The 25,152-nt window shown below is 36.9% G+C and overlaps 1 protein-coding gene across 3 annotated transcripts in view; it reads right to left on the reverse strand.

The window, feature by feature from the left end:
* Nucleotides 1–11,135: 11,135 nt before the first annotated feature.
* The window catches only part of LOC122079794 (probable pre-mRNA-splicing factor ATP-dependent RNA helicase DEAH9), a 126,237-nt gene continuing 112,220 nt past the window's right edge, over nucleotides 11,136–25,152 (reverse strand). For 2 of the 3 annotated variants that reach the window (XM_042646518.1, XM_042646517.1), the window contains exons 22-23: nucleotides 16,553–16,632; nucleotides 11,136–12,063 (exon numbers count right to left, since the gene is read on the reverse strand). In XM_042646518.1, the coding sequence (XP_042502452.1) occupies nucleotides 11,916–12,063; nucleotides 16,553–16,632 (228 nt within the window). In that variant the 3' untranslated portion in view covers nucleotides 11,136–11,915. The remainder of the gene's footprint in view (nucleotides 12,064–16,552; nucleotides 16,633–25,152) is intronic. The other variant, XM_042646519.1, reaches the window with a different exon arrangement.

Raw genomic sequence — 25,152 nt, forward strand, 5'->3', positions numbered from 1 at the left:
GGTTGACTGGTCAATGGTCGGGTGGTCGCACCCTGATCTCTTTAACACGAACTTAAGCTAAGCTCCTCACCTTGCAGTAGAGACTTCCCGACCTCCTGACCTACTCCCAAGGGAGGCCCCCCACTCTTGTAACCTTACTTAAGAAAACTAACAGGATTAGACAGTTACCTAACCCTTGGCCACTAACCATGGTCAGGTACGATCGCTTAACCCCGGGCTCACCACGGTTGAGTTAACCATTAAGAGATTTAACCATGGTCAGGTTAGCCCGTTATGGGAAGCTAACCCAAGTTGAGTTAACCATTATGATCCTGACCAGGTCAGCCATGATAAAGGATAATCCATCCAATAGGGAGAAGGCCCATGGACACACGCTTGAGTCTCTCGACCAATGAGAAGGACTCATGTCACCTATATAAGAGGCACTCAGCCAACCTTACAGGTTAGGCCCTCAATCGACTGAATACTTGATGTAAGAATGAGTATCTCTGGATCTAACTTGGGCATCGGAGCCTGGTCCCGGAGTCTTTTTTGAGCCAGCCTCTAATTTGTGTTGTGCAGGTTCGTGCGATTTGGAGCCTTGCAACAACAGTTAGAGTTGAGGAATGATGTCTTTTGTGGTGAAGAAGAGATTTTATAAACCTATTCTCCATTTCTAGTGAAGCGTTGGTGTTGGTTTTTAATGCAAGTTTTTAAAAATAAATTAAGATTCAAAACACTTGCCCCTTCAGTTTTTGAAGATTCTTTATATCTCCCCTTAATTGTTTCTTAAATGGCTAGTTTAATTATGTAACATATTGTTAAAGCAAGATATATTATGTACTTCTTTCAGTTTTGGAGATTCTTTAAGTCTCTCCACATAATGGTTATTAATCCCTACAGTTGCTAAAAGCTCCTTAAGGCAATTCTCTTTTAATCGGTTGAGTCACTTTATGTCTCTACATGCGAAGCCTCTTGAGACATCAATTCTTTAGTTTTGGGAGACATATAATCTCTCATTCAAGTCTCAATTTAATTCCTTCTCATTTACTCCTTATCTCACTTGTCTTATAAATAGAGGGGGTAGGGGTGTCAACGGTCCGGGTCGGTGCGGTTTCGGTCCGGTTCCACCGGTTTCGGTGTGAGTTTGGAAGTGATCGAAACCGACCCAATAAGGATTTATCGGTTTCGGTCCGGTGTCAGTTTCGGTGCGGTTTGGGTTCGGGTTGGTACCGGTTTGGATTTATTAGGTTCATTTCGGTTTGGATCGGTTTTTTAAACCGGTATGAAGCCATTAGGAAACAACCAAATGATGAATTGTTGAACTTCGATTTCTTAAATCGATTTGTAACCGGGTTGGTTTTGATTTTTGGTCTAGTTTGAATTCGATTTTCCATACAAATGTATACAAAACTATTCAAATTTTAATGTTTTTAATGAATTTTGGAGTGTTTCGGTTTCTTACCGGTTTGGTTTCGGTTTCGGTCCGGGTTTTGAGCCGGTTTCGGTTTGGTTTCGGGTTCATCCGGTTTTCGGTGCGGTTCGGTTTGGTTTTGGGGTTACAATACTTGAAACCGAACCGAACCAATAAGGCTTCGGTTTGGTTCGGTCCGGGTTGTTATCGGTTCGGTCCGGCCGGTTTTACCGGTTCGGTTTAGGAATTGACACCCCTAAGAGGGGGATTTAGCATTTTAAAACACGGAAAAAGTCACTTGAGGCATTCAAGTGTGTGTTGTAAAGTTTTCTCTTTATTGAGTTTTTGTTGAATTTCACATCTCCATTTCTTGGTGTTTTTTTTTTTCTAGTCTGAGCACAACTCTATAGCATTCGAAGGGGTCCAGTAGTCGAGTGCACGATTACTGGGGGAGCCATTGGGCTGTTTTATCTTGGAGGTCGATTTACATTATTTCCGGTTGCACCATAGGGGGCATCTACGGTCTTAAGGACAGTGTCAAGTGACACGACTCAGCCCATCAATTTTTTAACAATTTCTATTATAGGTCTATGATAATTCCATACAGGTGATATATTGAAAGTTCTCCTATACAAATGTGACACTTAGGTTTGCTCTATCAATATTCTGACATATAATTTCTCTACAATTTCTTAAAACCGTAGAAACTCAGTTTATTGAGAGACAAAAATCCTTGACATGGTTAGTAGGATTGTGTCGATGATGGAGAATCCAAAGAATTATCCCTGACCTTGATAAAGTAAAATCATTTGATAGTTCAAATTAAAAGGTTGATAAAATACATGACCCACGGGTTTCAGGGTTTTTACCATTAATGGCAACTCAATTAGTGGTTACCAACTAAATTGGCTTTCTACATATTTAAGGTTATTACAATGCTTGGGAAAATTTGCCATTAATTGATTTAATGGTTCATGGTTAAAAATTAATGTCCATTCATTAATACATTGATCTGTTGAAAATATTTGATAATGGATTTTACAAATCAGAATACTTTGATATTAGTATTTTATATTTAAAAGATGTATCATGTAATAGTTGTCCAATATTTTGAATTTTGATGGATCAATCCATCTCTAAGAAGGTAGTCATTTCTCATAGTTTTCTTGAGATTATCTTGCTTTCGGCAAGTTGACTCAAAGGAATTTGAGCCTTATGATTTCAGAGATGTTTTCCTTACTGGTGTAAGAATCAAAACAAAGAGGTATGAAGTGTGATTTTCAAATCCAAATATTTTCAAGGATTATGAGATCAAAAATTAATATTTTTTATGTATCTGTTTTAACTTTAATATTTATAGACCATGGATTAAGATTTCTCAGTAACCCATGATAATATAAATATTTATTATCTTTATATTGTTGAGCATGAAAAATTTCTTGTTTGGGGAAGGGTTTACTATAATCTCATATACCTTATTCCTATTGAAATGTTTCTCAACATATTTTTCTAGTCCAATTATGTGGGTTCAATTATATTGAATTCACTATAGGAAAGATTAAACATATATTCCTTAAAAGCTTCCCGTCATAGTTTGAAGCAAAATTGAATGGTTTATATGATTGAATGAGGGGTTAATTTGAATCATAACTAATGATCGATTTGATAAAGATGCTTAAATGATTGTGTTAGTTATATTGATTAAAACTTGGGCATACATCATTGCAAGTTTTATATATAATTCATGTTCTATCCTTTTGATTTCTTCTTAAATTCACATATGACAAATCTCTTTGGGTATTTAAGGAAAACTTATCTAAACTTGGGTAACATCAAAGGTATGTGATTGAATCTATCTTATAAGTATAAACAACCAGTAAGAGGGCTACGACTGTAAATTTATTTGCAGCTCATTTTTTAGATAAAAATATTATTCACATGACCTTATTCATCAATATTTGTGATACAAAGGTTTATGATTAAATCGATTTCTAAAGTGAAAATTAAATATATTTATATGTGGCATATTGATCATTATAGGTCATGATTTTGAATTTACCAACACTATTGTATAAAGTCGGCATTGGATGTTAACATCTAAGTAATATTATCCGATTAGATAATTGTGATTAAAGTTGTGATCGATCCATTTAGACCACAACTTGGCTCATCTGAAAAGTTTAAATTAGTGTGCTAGTGGAGACCCAGATTGAATTGTCTCAGTTGGTTGCTCAGATTAATTTATATTATCTGATTTTAAAGATCGGATCAAGTAAGTCAGTTAAGAATAAATTGGATGGTATGACTATCTGAATCAAATAGTTTTATAATTTGCCTAAGTAAACCAATTGAAAGGCAAGATAGCCTTAGATTTCTCAACATTATTTTCATGATGCAACGATTTTATAGTCAAACTTATTTTAGAAATTTATTTGATATATGTTGCATTAAGTTCATTGATAATTTGTTCAATGAGGTATTTGGGTTTTCTATTCTATTCATCCACTTTTTAGTTGGATATTAAATCCATAATATTTGAAAAATATTTTATTTAGTCTAATATATTGGCAGCTTAAGCCAGGGGGCTAAATTTATTAACTATTTGAGAGAAGGACATTTGAATGACATAACGTCTTGGATTACAAGAAATATCAAGAATTATTCATATGCATATGGAAAAAAAAATGCATGATATATATGATATGAATTTCTTGAATCTAACATGTATGATTTATCCTATATTTTTTAAGCATTTGAGTTACCATGAAATTGTGGAGGACTTCAATTGTCATGGTATATGCATTGTTATACTGGCGTAGTACAATTGATAATATAAAGTGGTGATGTTTTTAAAAAATGAAGATCAACGAAGAAAAATAAATATAAATGAAAGAAATTTGAGAGATGACATAGTTACTTATCTTTATTGATAAGGTTCCTCTGATTTATCAAGAGGATGTAACATCTCCTAATACTGTGGAAGAAAACAATTAGAGGAATTAAACTCAATAATTATTGAAATTAGTTGATCTATCTTCCAATGTGAAGGTTAATATGCTTAATGGATATCTAAGTTAAAATTAAAACTTGATAGATCACTTGATAAATTTAAGCCCAGACTAGTAATCAAGAGCTTCAAACAAAAGGAAACAAATCAACCTGAAGCCTAATTTATTCTTGAACAAAAATCACAAGGTTTGAAGACTTGTAAAATTTTTGTGTGCTTTAAAGTTAACATCTGCACAGTGACATAAAACTTGATAATGTGTTATGATTTTATCCGAATGATATTGGTAGATGTGATTATTGTGAGCATCACAATGACAAAATATTTTTATATGTTGACAATGAGAACTAGATAATATGTTGTGAAAAACAATAGAGAACCTCTTATAGCTTAAGGACATGGGAGATGTTGATATAATTTTAAAAATTAAAATCATTAGAGGATAATGTGAGATAATTTCAAGCACATTATGATGATGAAAAATGTATTGTCATTTTGACTATACATCGTGTTGACAACTTTTGCTATTGGTGGTTATTTATAAAGAAAGAAAAATGGTAAATAAGTTTAACAAAAGAAATATTATCATATTGTTGGTGTTGATTCTCTTTCAATGAATTGTATAACACTTGATACAGTTCATCCTATCAGAAAGTTGAACCAACAGATTATGAATCCAGTAAAAGAATAGTCGAATGCATTCAATCATGTTGTTGAGGTAATTAAAAGGTACTGTGGATTATGGTTTATATTATTTTGGTAACCTAGCTAGTGTTGAAAGACTTTGTGACACTAACTGGATGTTTGATTCATAAGAAACTTTAGCTACTAATGGATATGTATTTGTTTTAAATGGTGGGGTGATTTCTTGAAAATCGATGAATAAACTTATAATGTAGGTTTCACCATGGAAACTGAATTTAGAACTTGATAAAGTTGGATCTAAAGCCGAATGACTAAAGAACCTAGTAGGTGATATACCATTATGGCCTATGTTGGTACCTTCAATGTATTTACATTGCGACAATCAGGTGGCCATTACAAAGGCTAAAAGCAAGATTTGTAATGATAAGTAAAAACATATATTCTTAAACATGACTTGGTGAAGTAATATGAAATAATGGTACATACCATTGATATCTACTTTTCAAAGTCAATGAGGAATGAAGCAGACGTGCTTACAAAGTCTCGATTCACCAAAGTTATTCGAAAGACATCTAAAGGAATAGGCTTAAAGGCCCATGTCATAAATCAAAGTGATGGACAGCCAACCTATGTGATAGGAGATCACTGGAATTAGGTTCAAAGGGTAAAAACGAAATCACTGGATGACTTAATTAGTACTATCATGTGTCTATTCCGGATTAAATATGGAAGATAGTACTCACCACAATAACAGGGAGGATGAGTTAAAAAAACTCTTAATTGGCCAATACTCATGTCAGATGAAGGTATGTTAACTGTGGTATATACTAAGGGCTGACCTAAGTGGATGTAGGGGGTGCGACCGCCTCCGATAAGAATTTTACAGATAGATTCTCTAAACATTCATGATTCCAAGATGGGGGCAAAGGCCAAAATTGTCTAAAATATAAAAAAGAGTGACTATGGCGTCGAGTGATAGGATATAGATGGTAGGTCAGTCGGCTACACAAATGAGGAAAGGTTCAAGAAGTCTGACTTCCCCCGTACTCTGTACCGTGACTTATCAGACCCACTGTAGATTCAAGTCTGAAAGACATCTGCAATGATGTGTCCTACCATTCTAATGTGCTCAAACTATATTTTTTTTGTATTTATATTTTTATCAGTATTTTGAATCTTGTGGGGGAATTGTTGTTTTTTAATGCAAGTTTTTAAAAACAAATTAAGATTCAAAACATTTGCTCCTTCAGTTTTTAAAGATTCTTTACATCTCCCCTTAATTACTTCTTAAATGACTAGTTTATTTATGTAGCCTATTGTTAAAGCAAGAGGTATTATGTACTTCCTTTAGTTTTGGAGATTCTATAAGTCTCTCCACATAATGGTTATTAATCCCTACAGTTGCTAAAAGCTCCTTAAGGCAATTTTCTTTTAATCGTTTGAGTCACTTTATGTCTCTATATTAGAAGCCTCTTGAGGCATCAATTCTTCAATTTTAGAAGATATATAATCTCTCATTCAAGTCTCAATTTTATTTCTTCTCCTTTACTTCTTATCTCACTTGTCTTATAAATAGAGGTGGATTTAGCATTTGAAAACACGGAAAAAGTCATTTGAGGCATTCAAGTGTGTTTTGTCAAGTTTTCTTCTTATTGAGTTTTTTTTAGATTTCACATGTCCATTTCTTGGTGTTTTGTTTTCTAGTTTGAGCATAGCCCTATAGCATTCGAAGGGGTTCAACAGTCGAGTGCACGATTACTGGGGGAGCCATTGGGTTGTTTTATCTTGGAGGCCGATTTGCATTATTTCCGGTTGCACCATAGGGGGCATCTACGATCTTAAGGATAGTGTCAAGTGACACGACTCAGCCCACCAATTTTATAACAATTTCTATTACATGTCTATAATAATTCCATGCAAGTGATATACTGAAAGTTCTTCTATACAAATGTGACACTTAGATTTGCTCTCTCAATATTCTGACACATAATTTTTCTAAAGTCGGTGAAGCAACTCTCATCTAACCCTATTCTCCATTGCTAGTGAAGCTACTCTCGTCTAAATTGTCCAATGCTAGTGAATTGTTCTCATCTCACTATGTGCACTTTGTCAAATAATGTACAAATAGGTCCCTGAGTACTCTTAATTACTTTCATGTTCGAACTAAGTCTAAATCTAAACTGGCCATATGAAAAATCAAGGCTTTCTTTTTTTCTTTGTCAACACAAAGCGGTAATAGGGAAAGCAAATGACTTGAATTTTGCTACGAAATTTTTCATGTGACCAATGGAAACCATGTCCTGATCTCCCTAGCCGCTCTTCACATGGCATGTTAGGTGTCCACCCAAGGGAAAGAACAAACAAGATGAACATTTACTTTCTTATTCAACATTATTCAGTCAGGGAAAGAAAGACCTATAACTATAGGTACTACAAGCACTTTAGAAATATAGCTATACATATAATATAATTTTCTCGGAGGCACATGCATCTTAAGCTTTAAAAAGCTAGAAGACAATTAAAACCAAAAAAAAAAAAAGAAAGCCCTTATCTAGTTTTTTGGTGAATGGAAATAACTATACATATTGTTCAGTTTGTAAACCTTTCTACCAACTAGTTTAGAGAATCAAACTGTTGCTACTATGTCATAAGCAGCCAAAACATGCATCCTATAAATTTTTTTTCCCCCTTAATTAGTACAGATTGGAATGATTTTAAAAGTAATACAATGTCAGATAATAAAGCAAACATAGACTAGGGCCATTCTGGAGAGTGACACAACTACAAACTATCACTCCAACTAAGATGAGTACATATGTTCATATTTCTATATAGTTAAGCTTTTTTCTATTGCATCTTTAATTCCTTCTTCAACAGCTCGTCCTTCAGCTTCAGTTATTGAACATAATATATCATAATCATAACCAGAGAAAATAGAAAATCCATGATTCCCCAAATAAAATACATGATGCCCACTGGGCTTCATAAGTATCATTTGTTGGATATGTATATTCACAAACTCGATCGATGATTCCGATTGCAAGAGATCTCAATCCAAAATTTTCCACTGCATAATTGAATTCCTGCCAGCATTATCCCCAAAAGCTGTCATCTTGTGAGGATAATTATCCTCAAATTGTTTTTAACTCAATCAAATGGCTAGAGGTCTATCAATAAATTAGATGCATTAAATGAATGTGTTAAGTTGGTCTCGAATTCTTGACCCGTTTTGAAGAATGAACCGCTCTGACATATTTTGATGGTGACCCAAATGGAAATTTTTTATGAGATCTGTGACGGAAGCAGAGGGGTTGGGTTGATAGGCCCAAGCCCCAAGCCCGGAGCCCGAAGCCCGGTGCAGGGGTGTAGGCCCCATGGTATGGTTCGACCCGATAGATCAACCCGCGTCTTGGAGTAGTATATAATGTACTATTGTCTTGTTGAGCAAGTTATTGTAATTTGGGGGTTTTTTTTTTAGCTAGGGTTTTCAAAGCAAGTTTTCTTTCCACTGCTTGGGTGTAATCTCTCTTCTAAAGAATGAAACATCTTCTTCTTCACCCGAGGATATAGCACACCACATCGGTGTGAACCTCGTTAAATCTCTGTATTGTGCGGATCTGTTGGCTATTTATTTTCGTATTTGTTGGTGTTTGCAATAACATAATGGGATTTGAGTTTTTATTATTGAAGAACACTAAATTTCTTTATGCCAAAGGAACATAATTATAGAATCCAAATTAAAAACCTCTTGAGAGTCTGAGACTTGATTTATAAACCTATTTTATTTATAAATAAATCGCTGATTAATTCCACCAAACGTTCGGAAACATATAGGAATGGCATAGTTGCATAAATCGGAATTAGGAAGCATATGGGAATGCAATAACAGAGATCAACTAGAGCTTATGCCAAGATGACTTTCCCAACAATCTGACGATTGCCTATAAGGACTCGCTAACCAAATCCTCTTTTTGTATGAACAGCTAAAAAATAAATGCCAAAAAGATGCATTATTCTGCTTACGAAAAACAGCACTGAATATTGACTTGGAAAAAAAAAAAAAAAAAAAAAAAGATTTAAGAAGGCCTTTAGTCAATAATCCATTATTTCTTATAAAAAAAAAAGCAAAAAATCCATCATTATTACACTTTCAAAGAGAGATTTTGAACTTTTAGTGTAAACTAGGCTTCCAGAAAAAAAAATAAAAAATAAAATAAAAAATGATCGTGAAGTCCAGATCATGGAACTCTAATTCGAATCACATGGCTGACTATATTGTGAGGAATTAAAGACTCCAAGAGAGGTAAATTCCAGTTGTTACAAGAGTCTAAAAGTTCAGAGGCAATGAAAAGATTGGTACACCTGAACTTATTCGGGTACTCTAAATTTTGGAAGAAAAGGAATCTAAGGATCAGACCAAATATGACCTTTGGAACCATTGCCTATTCTCCAACATGAGATTTGTTGGAAGTCCTCTTTTAAGGTCAATACACCTCTCCAAAAACCTAAACAATATAATCCTCTTTTAGAAGCCTTCAAGAAGTCAGTGTCTGGGAAATATTTAGCATGTAAGATCTTCACAAAAGAGAGGGGTTTTATAAAATCTTCCAACAGAGTTTGAAGAGTAAGGCTTTATCATGGACTTATGAGCCTCATAAACCATATTTTTAGGTTGGCACAAATTGTTCCAATTAATCGTATGAAGCTTTCTCTGATCCCTATCATAACCCCACCAGAAATGACATTCGATTGAATCTAGCTCTCTCAAGATGGCTTTTGAGAGTTTGAATAGAGTGTTCTAGTAAGTAGGATTGGAATTTATTTTCCAAATGACAACTTAGCTTTCATTCTAGAGACAAAAAAATGATTAGTTCTTACATTTAGATCTATCCATCAAAATCCTTGACCCTAGATAAAGGGATGCAGGGTTCATATTTCGAAAACCCAAGGCTGGAAGAATGTTCTGTTGTGTTTGAGATGAGCAGTTTTACTACAATAGATGTTACTTTTTTCAACATTTATTAGTAAACCAGGGACATCCTTGTAAAGCTGAAGAAGGGATTTGATAGTCAAAATTTCATTTCCTATTGCTCTACAAAAATAAAGAGCTAGAGGGGCTGAATTGCAATCTCTGTTGATAGGTAGACTGGAAGTAGATAACATCCAAAAAACTCGATCCTATCTTGAACTTGAAACTTCTTGGTGAGCGTGGGCCTTTTGCACACCACAACTCACCAATTGTGCCAGGCAATTGTTATCGCAATCTTAATAACTTAAAAAATGGGAAAGTGGAAAGTGCAGCCTAAATAGATGCAGTCCTATTGAGCTTGATGGAATATTTACAAGTGGGCAGATTAATACGTATATGGAGAGGAGGCTGTTCTTGCATACGAATACGCCGATTGGTGATAGACAGAGTGAATGGTTGTCCGAAGATAATCGAATGACGTAGAAGGGCTTGCTTGCCCTCAGGGGGTTTGATTCCCACGAGATTAGTGCAACCCAAGGCACTAGCTAATTGTCCTCTCTCGATTTACACATGAAAAACGACCATTGGTTACTAAACTCAAGATATTCCATTAAGGAACGATTGGAATCCCCATTCAGTTCTATCATAGACTTTAGATCTTTAATGCAGCATAGCCTAACTTGTCCATTTTATAATTCATATAATGAAAAATCTCAAAAACAAATATTATATTATCTGAAATATGTCTACATCTAACAAAGGCTCCGTGTACAAGAGAAAAAAAAAATCTATTTTGAATGCATTATGTTGTTTTGAGATTAATGTAATGAGGGAATTATTAATCTCAAAGGGAAGATTACAGTTACAGAAAAAAATTAGAAACCAATAAGAATAGATCATTGTTTACAAGCAAAGGTAATCTGTCAGGACCTGGTGATTTATAAGGATCCATCAAGAAGAAAATGTTCTAAATTTCAACTAGAGTTGGAACAAACAGAATAGATACATTATCATTCTCAGTAAATAAAGGAAATAAAGTGCCCAAACAAGAGATATCAATTGGATTTGAAGTGGTAAAAATATCCCCCAGCGATGAGTAGACACTCAAGCAATGTCATGAGTGTTGGTGATCCATCAACTAACATCTTTGATGTGTAAGATTTGAATACAAGTCCGATAGATATTAGCCGTCGAAGTATGTAAATATCTAGTATTACAATATTTTTTCTACAATGGCTTGAGAACATATCAGTAGCCACTATACAATTACTGATGGAAAAAGGATTTTCACCACCCATTATCATATTGACTGTGAAAGATCGAAAAAAGACATTAAAGAAGTTAATAATGAAATAAAAAATTGCACTCAACTAGATAATCTGGTGTCCCTAACTTCTTCTAGAAAATCAAACTTGCCACCGGCTGGCAAGTTAGCAGGTGGCACCAATGAGGGCACGGGACAGAACATCATACAAGGCACAAGGTCATTTCAAACAGAGAGTATCCGAGACACATTCTTCTGCTTATTTTCCTCTAAAGAACAAAAATGTTGGGAAGACTATGCAATTTTTGTTTGATTTATGCAATATATGAAGAAGCCGCAAAACAATGAAACCCTTGGCTGCTTTGAGACAGTATGATTAAAAGGAAAAAATGACAAATTCTAACATTTGCTTGTCCATATACTCAAATTGCATTATTTCTTTCTCAATAAACCAACAACAGCTCTCTGTATAATTTATATTGTCACCAAGACTGAAGCATGTTTCGGCAAGGATTATTCCACTGCATCATTTTCTGACTCATCAAGTTGCAGTTCCCTGTTAGGCTCAAGTTATTGATCTGTCATCCATTTCAAATCCTTCCGTCAAAGGTCTTTGCTTCCCTCTCCTTCAATGGAGTCACTGAGCAACAGAATTTATCATCTGGTGCTGATAAAAGTGAGGAGCAGCCTCTATTAACCATGAAGGATCAATAACAGTTACATTGCGCAAATAATGCCGATCAGTGGAGACAAGAGAATGGTAGACAATCCACTTCGGATTTACCCTGCAAGAAAGATAACAGTGAATGAACTTATATTTAGATTCTAGGCTCAAGTCCAGCCACATGAAAATTACAGCATGTAATGACAAGGAAAAGCAACAAAGGATAAACATATTAAATGGAAGTCCAACTTCCTTACACAACAACTCAGCCTTATCCCAACTAAATGGGGTAGCTACATGGATCATATTCCTCCAATCAGTTCTATACAAAGCCATACAAGATTCCAATCCTAAGCTATATATGTCCTTCCTCACTACTTCTATGGTTATTTTAGGCCTACGTCTAGCTCTTTCAGCTCCTTCAATTTGTGATAAATCACTTCTCTGTGTAAAACTCATCCATCGCAACTTCCTCATTTCTGCCATATTAATTTTGTTTAAATATTTTCTTTACCGCCCAACATTCAGCCCCATATGTCATTGCTGGTTGTATAACCATTCTATAACGGCCCGGCCCCATTAACCTTGTCATAATATTGTCCCCTTTGGCCCATGGGCCTCAAGGTTTTAAAACGCGTTGTGCCATGTTAAGGAGGCTAGAGATTATTAATTAGCCCAACAATCTTCCCCTAAGCGATGTGGGACTAAAGTTCTGCACACACTCACCGATCTCCCAAATTTCCATATTCTTGGTGGAGACACCTCAGCAATCTCCCAGGCGGGTCCAGTACAATTCCTTATTCTTGGGTGCCACATTTGTAATGCCCTAATCCCATTAACCTTGGCACAATATTATACTCTTTCGCCCATGGGCCTCAAGGCTTTAAAACACATTGCGCTATGTTAAGAAGGCTAGAGGTTATTAACTAGCCCAACAATCTTCCCCTAGGTAATATGAGACTAAAGTTTTGAACACCCTCACCGATCTCCCACATGGATCTGGTACACGTTGTATTCTTGGGTGTCACATTCTTCCCTTCTTTGGGCACAACGAGATGCTATGACCCCACAAGCTATCAGGGTCTGCTCTAATACCACATAACATCCCGACCCCATTAACCTTGACACAATATTGTCTTCTTTGGCCCATGGGCCTCAACGCTTTAAAACACATTGGAGGTTGTCTTAGTTGTTACGGTGTCATGGCGACCCAAGGCGGTGGAGGGGTGACTAATCGATTTGGCGATCAAATCACCCATGTATTATTTTTTATTTCCCCTATTTTCTAAAGTTAATTAGTATGTTACAATATATACATTATACCCTATGCCATAAAAAATCAGCATTAAGCAAAATCAAGTCATAAAAAATCAACAGCCACATTCATATCAAGTCATCAAAACAACCATGACTTATTGACATTTAGAAAAATGCTCTTGTTCTATAATAAGTTTGATTGGTTAAATGATTTTATTTTCACATGAGATTTTTTGTATTAGGTATGCCACAAACTAGCTTTCCAACAAGTCTAAGATTACTTAAATCTGAGTTGTTATGACAAAGTTATGTTCCAGTGAAACTTATTTTAAAGTGCACGAATGCTATTAAATCGCCTAAATGGAAATAATTTTATGGACATCAAAACAAAAAATTATTTTACCGGACTTTTGGTTAACAATGTATTACCATGATAAAATTTTCAAAATTGAGAAAAAACACTAGCGTTTGAAAGTTGAAAATCGCCCTGCAACAAAAAATCCAGTTTTTGTTCTTAGACCGGGGGGTTGACTTTTTATCCTTTGGAATGTGATTTTTTAAACTATTTTTATTAGATTCAAATAAAGGGTATTTGCTTATTTATGAATACTACATTAAGTAAATGATTTAAATAATATTAGAAATAATTAAGTGCCAAAACATAAGGCAGCATATAGTGTAATAAGGCGACAGCCGCCTAGGCCCCCAGGCAAACCACCTGGACGCCAAGGCAACACCTTGACAACTATGGATGTTATTAACTAGCCCAACAATCTTTGCCTAGGGGATGTGGAACTAAATTTTTACACACCCTCACCGATCTTCTAAACCCCCTGGTACTTGCCGTATTCTTGGTGAGGACACCTCACAGATCTCCCAAGTGGGTCTGGGATAATTGTCGTATTCTTTGGTGTCACACGTTCTATTAAATTTTCCTTTAAAGAGATACATCGATCACACAACACTCCAGATGCACCACTCCATTTCATTCATTCTATTTTAATTCTTTGTATAATATCATCCTCTATTTCTCCTTTATTCATGAGTGAACCTAGGCATCTAAAGTTATCCCATTGCGATAACTTCTTTGCACGCTATCCATAATACTATCATCATATTTAGGGTTGGGTCACTAGGGAAAACAGGAATAAGCTTTCTAGATTTTTTTTTTTTTTTTTCCTATTTAAGGGACCTCATAGTTTTTGCGTGACAAGGGTTGAAATATCTGTATAAGAAATTCAGCCACAATAGTCCACCAGCAAGAAGATTCAGCGATCATTTTGCCAAGTTGTTGCAATTACTCACTTGACTAAAGTCCTTGCTATAGATCACTCGAGTTAGGAATGGGAAGATAATTCTGTTTTGTTCAATTTTTTTCCTTGAACAAGCAAATCTGGAAAACCTCTCCAAAAGGGCACCTAGTTCTTCCAGGGTGGCGTGGCAATTTTGATTGTTGGATATTTAAGGAATGGTCGCAATTAGCCACATGTCAAATTTCAAACATTTAGTTATATACCCTCCAATGTATTGGCATGCACCCTCTTGTGCTCCTGGATTTTAAAGCGTCATTTTGGTACTTGGCCAACTCCAATCTCAGTGAAAGCTGACAAGTGAATAGAGACTTGGGGTCTATATGTCCCCAAAATTTCAGCCCCATGAACTTGCATGCTGCATAATTAGGTGCCCATCTACAATAATCCTAGAAGTGTAGACTTGTGTAGGGCTCAAGATTATTCTCTGGGAAGCATACATGTCAAATTAGGTGCCAACAGCCTTTAGTGGGTCTTCACTTCCATCAAAGAGCTCTGCGTTCCATGCTTTTTTTTCTCCTCTGCCCCTCCCTTCTGTATTAAGATACCATTATGGTTTCCATTGTTGTAAGGTTTATCACCTCATTTTTTTCTCATTGTTCAATAATTGGTTAGACTGGAAGAGGGGAGAAAAAAGAAAATTTTGGAATACCTTCTACGTTCTCAAGTATAATCATAGTTGTCATGGTGCCAAGGTGATGGCCAGGTGCCTAGAATTTAAGCCTGATGTCTTTAGCAAAGGTACCAGGTTTTGGTTTTGAGCCTGGTTTTCAGGCAGGCTTGAAACCAAAATGCTTCAACCGAAACCAAAATTTCGGTTGATACCAGTTTTCTGCAAATTTCAATGGTTTGTGTCAGGACCAACAAACCAAATTAGGTCCTGAAACTTCTAGGACAACCTATTTTAGGCCCACTAAACACAGTGGAACCCATAGATTTTAAATAATTACAACCAAAATGTTAGTTTGAATTTGGAGGTTGGTGTGTATGCTGTATACATTATCTAATATGGCCTATTCCCCACAATGTTTTGTACTAGAACATATGTAATTCAACTCAAACAACTTAAATATGTATTAGGAATAAATACATTGGGTGATTTGCACAAAGTACTTAACTCCCTACCTAACCTAAAAGGGTGCTATCCATATGTACACAGGTAAGGGCGCCTCTATCACTAATTCAAAAACCTCTTTCTATGGGTAGAAAGTAGCTCACTTCTAACCATGTAGTACAATGATTTGGCTATGAAAGCACAAACATTGGGTTTTTCAACCTTCACTTCCAAAACCAGATGAAATGGGTCGAAATTTCAATCCATTTCAATTGAAGTATGGTATTTAAACAAAAGACCAAAACTTCAGTCAAAACACTGCATTTCTTCAATATCGAAAGCAATAAATTTTGCGAAATTTCAGCTAAAGTTAGAACATTGGTCTTTATGATTGTGCAGAATAGAGGGGAAAGGCAGCAAGGCAGACCTTGTCTCCTTTCTCTTGATGGTGCACGATAGAGAGGCAATGCCCTTTTCATTTTCTCCTCTTTCCTCTTCTTCCCTGCTGTCTCCCATCCTCCTTTGTGTTTTTCTTCTCCTCATCGTCCTCCTATTTCTTTTCTTTTTAATTTTTGTGGGTCATGGGGTATATCTCACCTTCGTCCTAATAGTGCATTTGCTCATAGATGATGCCTTGGGCAACTGTGGTACAACCGTACAAAGAGAGGAAAACTTTGCATATGAAAGATTTGAAACAGGTATATAAATTTGCTCTGGAAACAAGTACAAATAGTGTGTTAAATCTTTTAAAATTCTAACACCATCCCATTCCAGAATCTTCATTAAAATGTATGTTGCTGGTAGAGGTTTTTTTTGGTGAAAGAATGAGTAATTGCTTCAATCAGCATTGGCAAGAATGGAGCTGATATTTAGCACAAACCATCATAGCATGCAAAATCACATCCACTTGAATATAAGTCACAAAGAACGAACCAAGATGAAATTATTTAACAATCATGCATGGCAGCAGAAAATTACTCCATACTGACCTGAACAGCACAGATGATGGATGGATATAAACTTCTTGAGAAGTCCTAATAGTCTTATACATCCCACTCTGACTGAATGTCTTGAGATGAAAAAGAAAATAGAACCATCAGAAAGTAGCCCACACAAGATTTTGTTTCGAAGGGACAGCAGTGATCAAAGGCTAATGAAGTGGATATAATCATAAAGATGGTGCTTAAGAGAATAAAATAGTTGGGATAAGGCTGAGTTGTTGTTTGTTGATAGTGCCAAAGAGAATAAAATATCAATTATCCATCCATTAGAAGAATATTTTATATGCAGAAATATATGCTTCGTAGGCAAGGTTCCAAATTACAACAATAAATCCCTCAGATGAAGGTACATTATGGGCAGCACGATATGCTTCCTCGGCAAGTTCCACATAACTGAGAGGATTACCCAGGATTTCCATGAAGAAACAACCAGTACACAAATGATATTTTTGTAATAAGTGTACAAGGGTAGAATTGTCCATAGGGGCAGAATCGTACTTGTATTCATATCTCTACTATTATAAAAGAGGAGGACTGTATCAATTAGACATAAGTCATAATTCCCCAAAATCAACATGGTACCAAAGCAGGAATTTTCTGGTGTCCCAAAACCTTAATCCCATCTCTCGCCTTCCCCATGAAACCCTAGCCCTTCTCTCTCTCTCTCTCTCGTTTCCTTCTCTTCTTTTGGTTCGAGTAGAGCTTCACCCTCAGTGGTGAGTTTCTTCCCACTGGGGGTCTTCTTTGTGGTTTGATTCCTATGTATTGATTCGTGAACAAAATTTTATGATTTTTTTGATTTGGAAATTTTTTGCTAGTTTGTGGATTTCTTTCGAGACCAACTATGGAGGCTTCAGATGACACAACCGTAATTGTTTTGGACGGAGTGGATCGTGTTCCACGTGGTGACTACCCCTCGTTCCCTACTAGCTTCATCAAATTGGATGGGAGCAACTATTTGATGTGGTCCAGATCATGTTTCCTATCTAAAAATCCCCTTTGGTTATTCCAGGTATCATGGAGGTGCTTCCGTCTACCGACTACTACTGGTTCTGCTCAAGATAAACGGAGTTCTGCCAACTCCCTAGTTATGTATTTTTTGCTGAATTCGATAACTCGGGGTTATTTCTTGATGGATACAACTACTATGATATGGTAGGCTACGAAGGACACATATTCCTAGGTAAGGAATAATGCACAACATAGTTTTTAAGGTGCTTGGTGGTGATGCGGTCTAGAGATGGTAAGGCAGTGCTCCACCTTACGTGAAGTGGCGCCTTATGGGTTTTTTTTTTTAAACACATTTTAAAATTACTTGATGAAGATTCCAAATAGATTTTTTATTGGTAGGTGTATGATTTTGTTAACACTTGAGATGTATGGGATCAACTTTACTCCAAAAATAACCAAATCAAACAAAACAAAAACACGATTCACAAACAGGGTTTGGATTTTGTCAAGGGTTTTAAGAAAGGGCTTTGAGAAGGAATCAAGGAACAAGGAAGAACCACTGATCTAGGCGATCATGTTGCTCCGGCAGTGGTGAGTTTGCTCTGGCAGCGGTGAGCTTCATTCTTCTTTAATAGGAGTAGAAATATAGTGGATGACCTTAGGGCTTAGGCACTCATTTTGGCCTTATAGAGGTAAGTATAATAAATACTTGTATTTTTTATGTCTTCTTTTCTTTATATTTATAATTTTGTTTCATAATTATGTATTTATATTATAAGTTAATATGTTATGATGATTGATGATTAATGATTGATGAAGATGAACTTAGTTTATTCACTTCATTGATTTGTTTTCTTGATGAATATCTTACATTAGTATGAATATGAACCTTTAATATTTATTTAACATATGAGTAATAGGATTCAACTAGGATTTGAGCCGAATAGATTGGTTTTATAAAAAAATTACACAGGAATACTTTAGTCAATAAGACGACGCTTTATGCCCGCCTTTTCCCTAAGGCGCCCCGAAAGACCCTCAAACGCCTCCATCGCCTTACCGCCTTAAAATCTATGATGCACAATGCTATGATTTGCGGCAGAAAATCCATGGAACCAAATAGGAGTAACCCGCACTCACTATTATTTAGAGTTGCGAGGTATTTGGTAGGAACAGGATTTTATAAGATCTATCGACCTAGTTGTGCCACTAATGCTTCTATTTTTAGGAAGCATGAAGACATGTTGCATGTGTATAATTTCCCGGTTGGCCTGAATATGGAGTTTAATCAAATCAAAAGGCACATATTCTTAACCTTGACCTATTCCCCACACTTGAAGGCCTACTCTTTGGTTCAATCTGAAGATAATCATCATGCTGCTATATTCCATCTGGCACCACAATAACGCTCTGTGTTATACTTAGGTCAAGGAACTGGATCTCAGTCTCATGCTGTAACTACCAAATCCAGTGATCGTCCAACTAATAAGGAACCTGTGACATGTAATTATTATGGTAAGAAGAGGCACCTTAGGGAGTCCTGTTGGAAACCTTATGGGCGGCCAACCAATTCTCATTGTAGTGGCCAAGGTCATGGGTTCTCAAATCATTCTCAAGAAAATCGGTATGAAACTTTTGATACTTCAGATAGCTGCTACACCGACTGGCACTTCTTTGTCCCATGATAAGATATCTCTTTTGTGTCGTCTGGTGACCAAGTTGGAACCCTTATTCTCCTCTGTTGCTGCTGCTGCCTCCTTGCCAGTTGCATCAGAGTCCCACTCTACTCACTCCGATATTTCTTTTGGAGGTCATTGTGCATCTGTTGCATTCCATCCTTGGGTAATTGACTCCGGTGCAATAAATCAGATGACTGGTTTTCCTAATCATTTTTCTCAGTATTCTCCATCCTAAGGTAAAACTAAAGTAAGAGTTACTGATGGTTCCCTTTCCCATGTCTCTGGGATGGGAACTATCCAGTGCCCTCCTTTATTATCTCTTTCCTCTGTGTTGTATGTCCCAAATTTTTCTACTAACCTATTGTCTATTTGTAGTATCACTAGGGACTTGAACTGCAAAGTTACATTTTTTCCTCCCCATTGTCTATTTCAGGACTTGGTGACGGGGGCAACGATGAGCAGTGGTAAAGTGAGTGGCCATCTGTACTTACCCGATGGTGCATCTCCCATAGTTTCCCAAGTCAGGCTCATCACATTGATTCCGAGTTGGCATTGTTAGAGATATATAGACGGCATCGCCGTTGAGGACATCCCCCCTTGGGAACTATATCTAGAGTTTTACATAATTTATTCAAGTAATGTAATTTGAACCAGTTTTTTATGATGCTTGTGCTTTTTCCAAGAAAACTAGAATCGTTTATTCTAGTTCAGATAATAGAAGTATTGTTCGTTTCTCATTGATATATTCTGATGCATTGATAATGGTAAGGGGTATGTGGATGGTTATTACGGTATTGTCCATCAGACCAACTACGTTGATACACCCACCCAGAATGGAGTTGTTGAATGGAAGAATAGACACTTTTTGGAAGTTGCGAGGCGCCAAGGTCCCTTATGTTTGAGATGCATGTATCAACGCCGTACTGGAATGAAGCAGTCCTTACCGCTGCATCCTTATTAATCAGATGTCATCATAGGTCTTGGACTCCCATTGTCCTACTGAGGTGCTTAGTGGATCTAACTCCTTTGTGGTTCCTCCCAAGGTCTTTGCCTATCTGCTTTGCTCATAATCATCACCTACATAGTAAACTTGATCCACAAGGTCTTTGGTGCATTTTCTTAAGTACTTTGCTAAACAGAAAGGGTACAGATGTTATCATCCCCCTTCTCGTCGTTTGCTAGTCATGATGGATGTGGTTTTAATGAGACGGAGGCCTATTATACTATGTTGGAACCTCTTCAGGGGGAGTCTGCTACCATAAAGGAAGATGTGCCATTGGTTGCCTCACTTGATGTTCATAGTCCACTTTTTTAAGAAGATGATACTGTGGCGAAGGGGATGATGCCAAATAGTTCTATTCAGGGGAGCCGAAATCTTCTCAGATGAGCCATTACATGCGTACTCACGTGGAAAGAAAAGAGAAACCACTACCATTGTACCTAGCAAATCATCATCTGATCCAAAGTCTAACATCCCATTAGGTAATCTCTTCCCATCTGATGTCAATGATCCGTCTCTTAATCTCCCTATTCCAACCCATAAAGGAAGTAGGACCTGAACACAACATCCTGTTTCCAACTTCGTGTTTTATGACTCCCTATCTCCTTCCTATCATGTTTTTTTTGTCCTTTGCTTCAATTCCTTATAATTAGCAGGAGGCTTTTGCATAACCATAGTGGAAATGTGCAATGGACGAAGAAATGAGGGCAATTCGGAAGAATGAAATGTGGGACTTGGTAGCTCTTCCACCACACAAGAATACAATGAGATGCAAATGGGTATTTACTATCAAGCAAAAGGCAAATGGAATTGTGGATAGGTACAAAGCTAGGTTTACGGCCAGAGGTTTTACTCAGACCTATGAAATTGACTACCAGGAAATATTTGCCTCGGTTTCCAAGATGAATATCGTCCGAGTCATCATCTCCTGTGTAGTCAACTCAGGATGGGACCTATAGAAACTCGATGTCAAGAGTGCCTTCCTCCACAATGAGCTTAAGGAAGAAGTGTACATGAACATCCCTCTAGGTTATTCTAGTAAGGAGACTTAAGGGAATGTATGCAAACTGAAGCAGTCATCGAGCAGTCATCGTATGGGCTGATGCAATCTCCCAGAGCATGGTCTGGTCACTTTCACAAGGTTATGGTTTCAGTGAGATATAAACAAAGTAATGCTGATCGCACTGTATTTATTAAGAGAGTTGATGATCAGGTTACCATTCTCATTGTATATGTTGATGACATTGTCATCACTGGGAGTGATTTTACTGAAATAGCTAAGTTGAAGGCTTATCTGGTTAAGGAGTTCGAGATTAAAGATCTGTGTAAGTTGAGGTACTTGGTATTGAGGTGGCCCGTTCTACCAGAGGTGTGCTGCTCTCCCAACGAAAGTACACTCTAGACCTTCTCTTTGAAACTGGAATGTTAGTGGGCAAACCAGCTGATACTCCCCTTGAAGCCAATGCTCATTTAAAAACAAGGATCGGAAACCAATTGATGTACTAGAGACTAGTTGGGAAACTTATCTATTTGTCCCATACTAAACTAGATATCGCCCATACTGTTAGTTTGGTGAGTCAGTACATGCACGATCCCTACTCTTCTCATATGGAGGCAGTGTTCCGAATTCTCTGCTACTTGAAGTTGGCTCTAGGGAAGGGAAGTTTGCTCACTTTGCAATCATATGCATGTATAGGCATATACTAATGCAAACTAGGTTAGTTCCCTAAATGATTGATGGTCGATGTCAAGCTATTGTACTTTTGTAGGCGGTAATCTCGTCGTACAACAAGAAGTAGGCGGTGGTGACTAGATCGAGCGCAGAAGCTGGGTTTAGAGCCTAGTGCATATTATTTGTTGGTTACTTTGGCTCCAGAAGCTACTTTAGGATTTGGGTGTGCCTAATCAATTTCTTATGATGTTGTACTATAATAACAAATCAGCCATTGGCATTGCAAATAACCTAGTTCAGCATAATCGCACAAAGGATGTGGAGATTGACAGAAATTTTATCAAGGAGAAGCTAGAGCAGGGACTTATATGAATTCCTTTCGTAAGGTTTGAAGATCAGTTAGCAGATTTCCTTACAAAGGAGTAAGGTTTTTCATCATATTTTCCGCAAGTTGGGCATGCGTGATATCCATGCACCAACTTGAGGGGGAGTGTTGTGATATGAGTATACAAGTATAATTATCCATAGGGGCAGAATTGTACTTGTACTAATATTTCTACCATTATAAATAAAGGAGGGCTGGCGTCATAGTTGTCACGGCGTCGCCTAGGCGGCGATTTGGCATCCCGGAGGAAATCAGAGGGCATGGCAGTACACCGATTTATGTGAGTCACGATTTGCGGCCGCCAAGGTCGTATAGGTGTCGCAAAGGCAGCACCATGGACGCCATCTCACGCCTATTATACTAATCGATCGCTTTTTTTTTTTACTTGCTATTAGGTGAAACCGTGAAATACAAAAAGAGAAAAAGTCAAAAACCCTCAAGTCTCAAGTCGAAAACCCTCGAAGCTGACCTACTGCCTCCGACTGGCTACGACTGCTGACCTTCTCCTTCTCCGACGATTGACGTCCTCCTTCTCCTTCTCCGGCAGCAAAACCAAGGTAAGGGGCCGCCTGCGACGTCTTTCTCCTTTTCCTTCTTCGTCTTCTTCATCTTATTCTTCTCTGCTTCTCTTTCTTCTTCTTCTTCTTCAGTCCTTCTCTCCTCCTTCGTCTTCTGCTTGTTATTCTTCTTCTTCTTTGCTACTCTGCTTCTCTGCTTCGCTTTCTCCTTCTCTGTTCCTGACGAGTGACTTCCTTCTCCTCTCCTCCTTTGTCTTCTGCTGCTTCTCTTCTCCTTCTTCTATACTTCTCTTTCTCCTTCTTCTTCTTCGGTTCTTCTCCTTCTCTGTTCCTCCTTCTATGATTAATGTTTCATAACAGCATAAATAGAATTATAGACATATAGAATTAGTTCTTAGTCGAAGTATTGGATTGCTTGTTTTACTGCCTTATTTTAATCCTTTCTTGGATCACTTGTTAAGTTGCTTCTGACTACTAATTTGAATTTTTTTTTGGATTTTGATGTTGTTCTAATGGTTTTTGGTTAACAAATATGTTAATGTTACTGTTTAACAAGTGTTTTATATGTTATAGGGTATATATTCTAGGTTTGTAGCACGCTAAATAACTTTAAAAAATAGGGAAAATAAAAAAGTAGCATACTAAATAATTTTAGAAAATAGAAAAAAATAAAAAATAACACACGGGCGATTTGACCGCCATGGCAACGCCAAAACGGGCGATTCATTGCCAAATCGATTAGCCACCCCTCCACCGCCTTGGATCGATTTGACGCCGTGACAACTATGGCTGGTGTTAATTAGTATCATTAGACATAAGTCATAATTCCCCAAAATCAATAGATACCCATCCTCAGCAGCATCCTCATGCAACCTCCAAACATTTCTGAGCTTTTACCTCCTTTAGCAAATTATCCATAGTCAACACCTTCTCCAGTGCAAGAGTCCACATAAAGATGCTGGTCCAGGGGTAGCATCCACCAGTTCCAAAAAATTTTGTTAGGGAGCACTCCAACAGCTCAACACGATGGAACATCTTTAAAAAACCCTTAAGCAAAAACTTCCCATTTCTACCATCCATCCACCTTACATTTTTCAGCCACACCTTCTTTAGTCTCTACAGCTTCCAAAACCTTCATCAGCTTCACCATCTACTTAACCTCCGAATCATTTAGGTTCCTCCTAAAAGTAGAGCCCCACACCAAACTCCCTTCAAATTCCCCATACGATCATCCACCACTGCACCTGATTCCAAACTATCGGGAAGCAAATCAGGCAACATCTCCTTCAAAAAACCTTCCTCAATGGTCGTATCAAATTTTCACTCCCTTCCCATCTACCACCAAGAATCTAACCCCTCTCCCGTCAACTGCTGGGATTCATTACAAATGCCCTTCCAAACCCCTACACCAAATGACCCATTGACCCTAACCGTTTCCTACCCTTCTCCAACATACCGCACTTGACCATTATAACCTAGGCCTCGAAGTTTTCCAGTACAGGATTTGAAATGTTCTTTGGCTAAAGATCAAGATCGACCCACAACTTTGCCTTTTCAAGTCCTTTATGCAATCTGATCTACCTTCATAATAGGTGCTTCCAAGTATAATGTTAAAGTGTTTCATGTTGCAAAATCATATAAAACCCAAATTAAATCAGTAACATCATTGACAAATTTACTGAGAGCAAATACCTGTAGATGGACACAGTACTTTTTCAAACAAAATGACTAGAATCTACCACATCGTAGGTTTCTGTACTGAAGCATTTAGCATGTTATCTAAACAAAAATAATGCAAATCAGATTTCAGTTTAACAAAAAAAAATTGTGTTTGCTTCTTCACACAGTTATCATGTTTTAATGTATTTACTTATCTATTTGGCAGGGGGTGCTGGGGTGTTGTGGGCAGAGCCTAAGCCAACTAAGAAGCAGACAGCCTCAGCCTAATAAAATTTTCCAGCTGCAATCAGACAGAATTTCTTCGTTCATCATGCTTGTCAGGTTTCTTGGCTGTATAGCTTTATTCATTGCCAGAAAGTCTAGAAACCCTATAAAATGGTTGACCGATACTTCTCTAGCCTGTATAATAATCAAAAGTTCAAACAATACTAATATAACCTGAAAAAAATCAAACTATATATTTTTGTAAAGAAACTTACAATTATTAAATCTGTAGCATTCATCTTACAAGGTTAATAATGTGTTAAGTTGTATCCATACAAGATCTCAACCTAAGTCCAACCCAACCCGACCTCTACCTTTTTTTTCTTATTTTTTTACTATTATTATTATTTTTTATAATAACCCAAGCCCGTCCAAGAAACCTGGATAATCCAACCAAGAGTGCTTTATTTATTTTTTTTTTTTTTGGGGGGGGGGGGGG

Source organism: Macadamia integrifolia, chromosome 5 (genome assembly GCF_013358625.1).
Source record: "Macadamia integrifolia cultivar HAES 741 chromosome 5, SCU_Mint_v3, whole genome shotgun sequence".
NCBI lineage: Eukaryota > Viridiplantae > Streptophyta > Magnoliopsida > Proteales > Proteaceae > Macadamia > Macadamia integrifolia.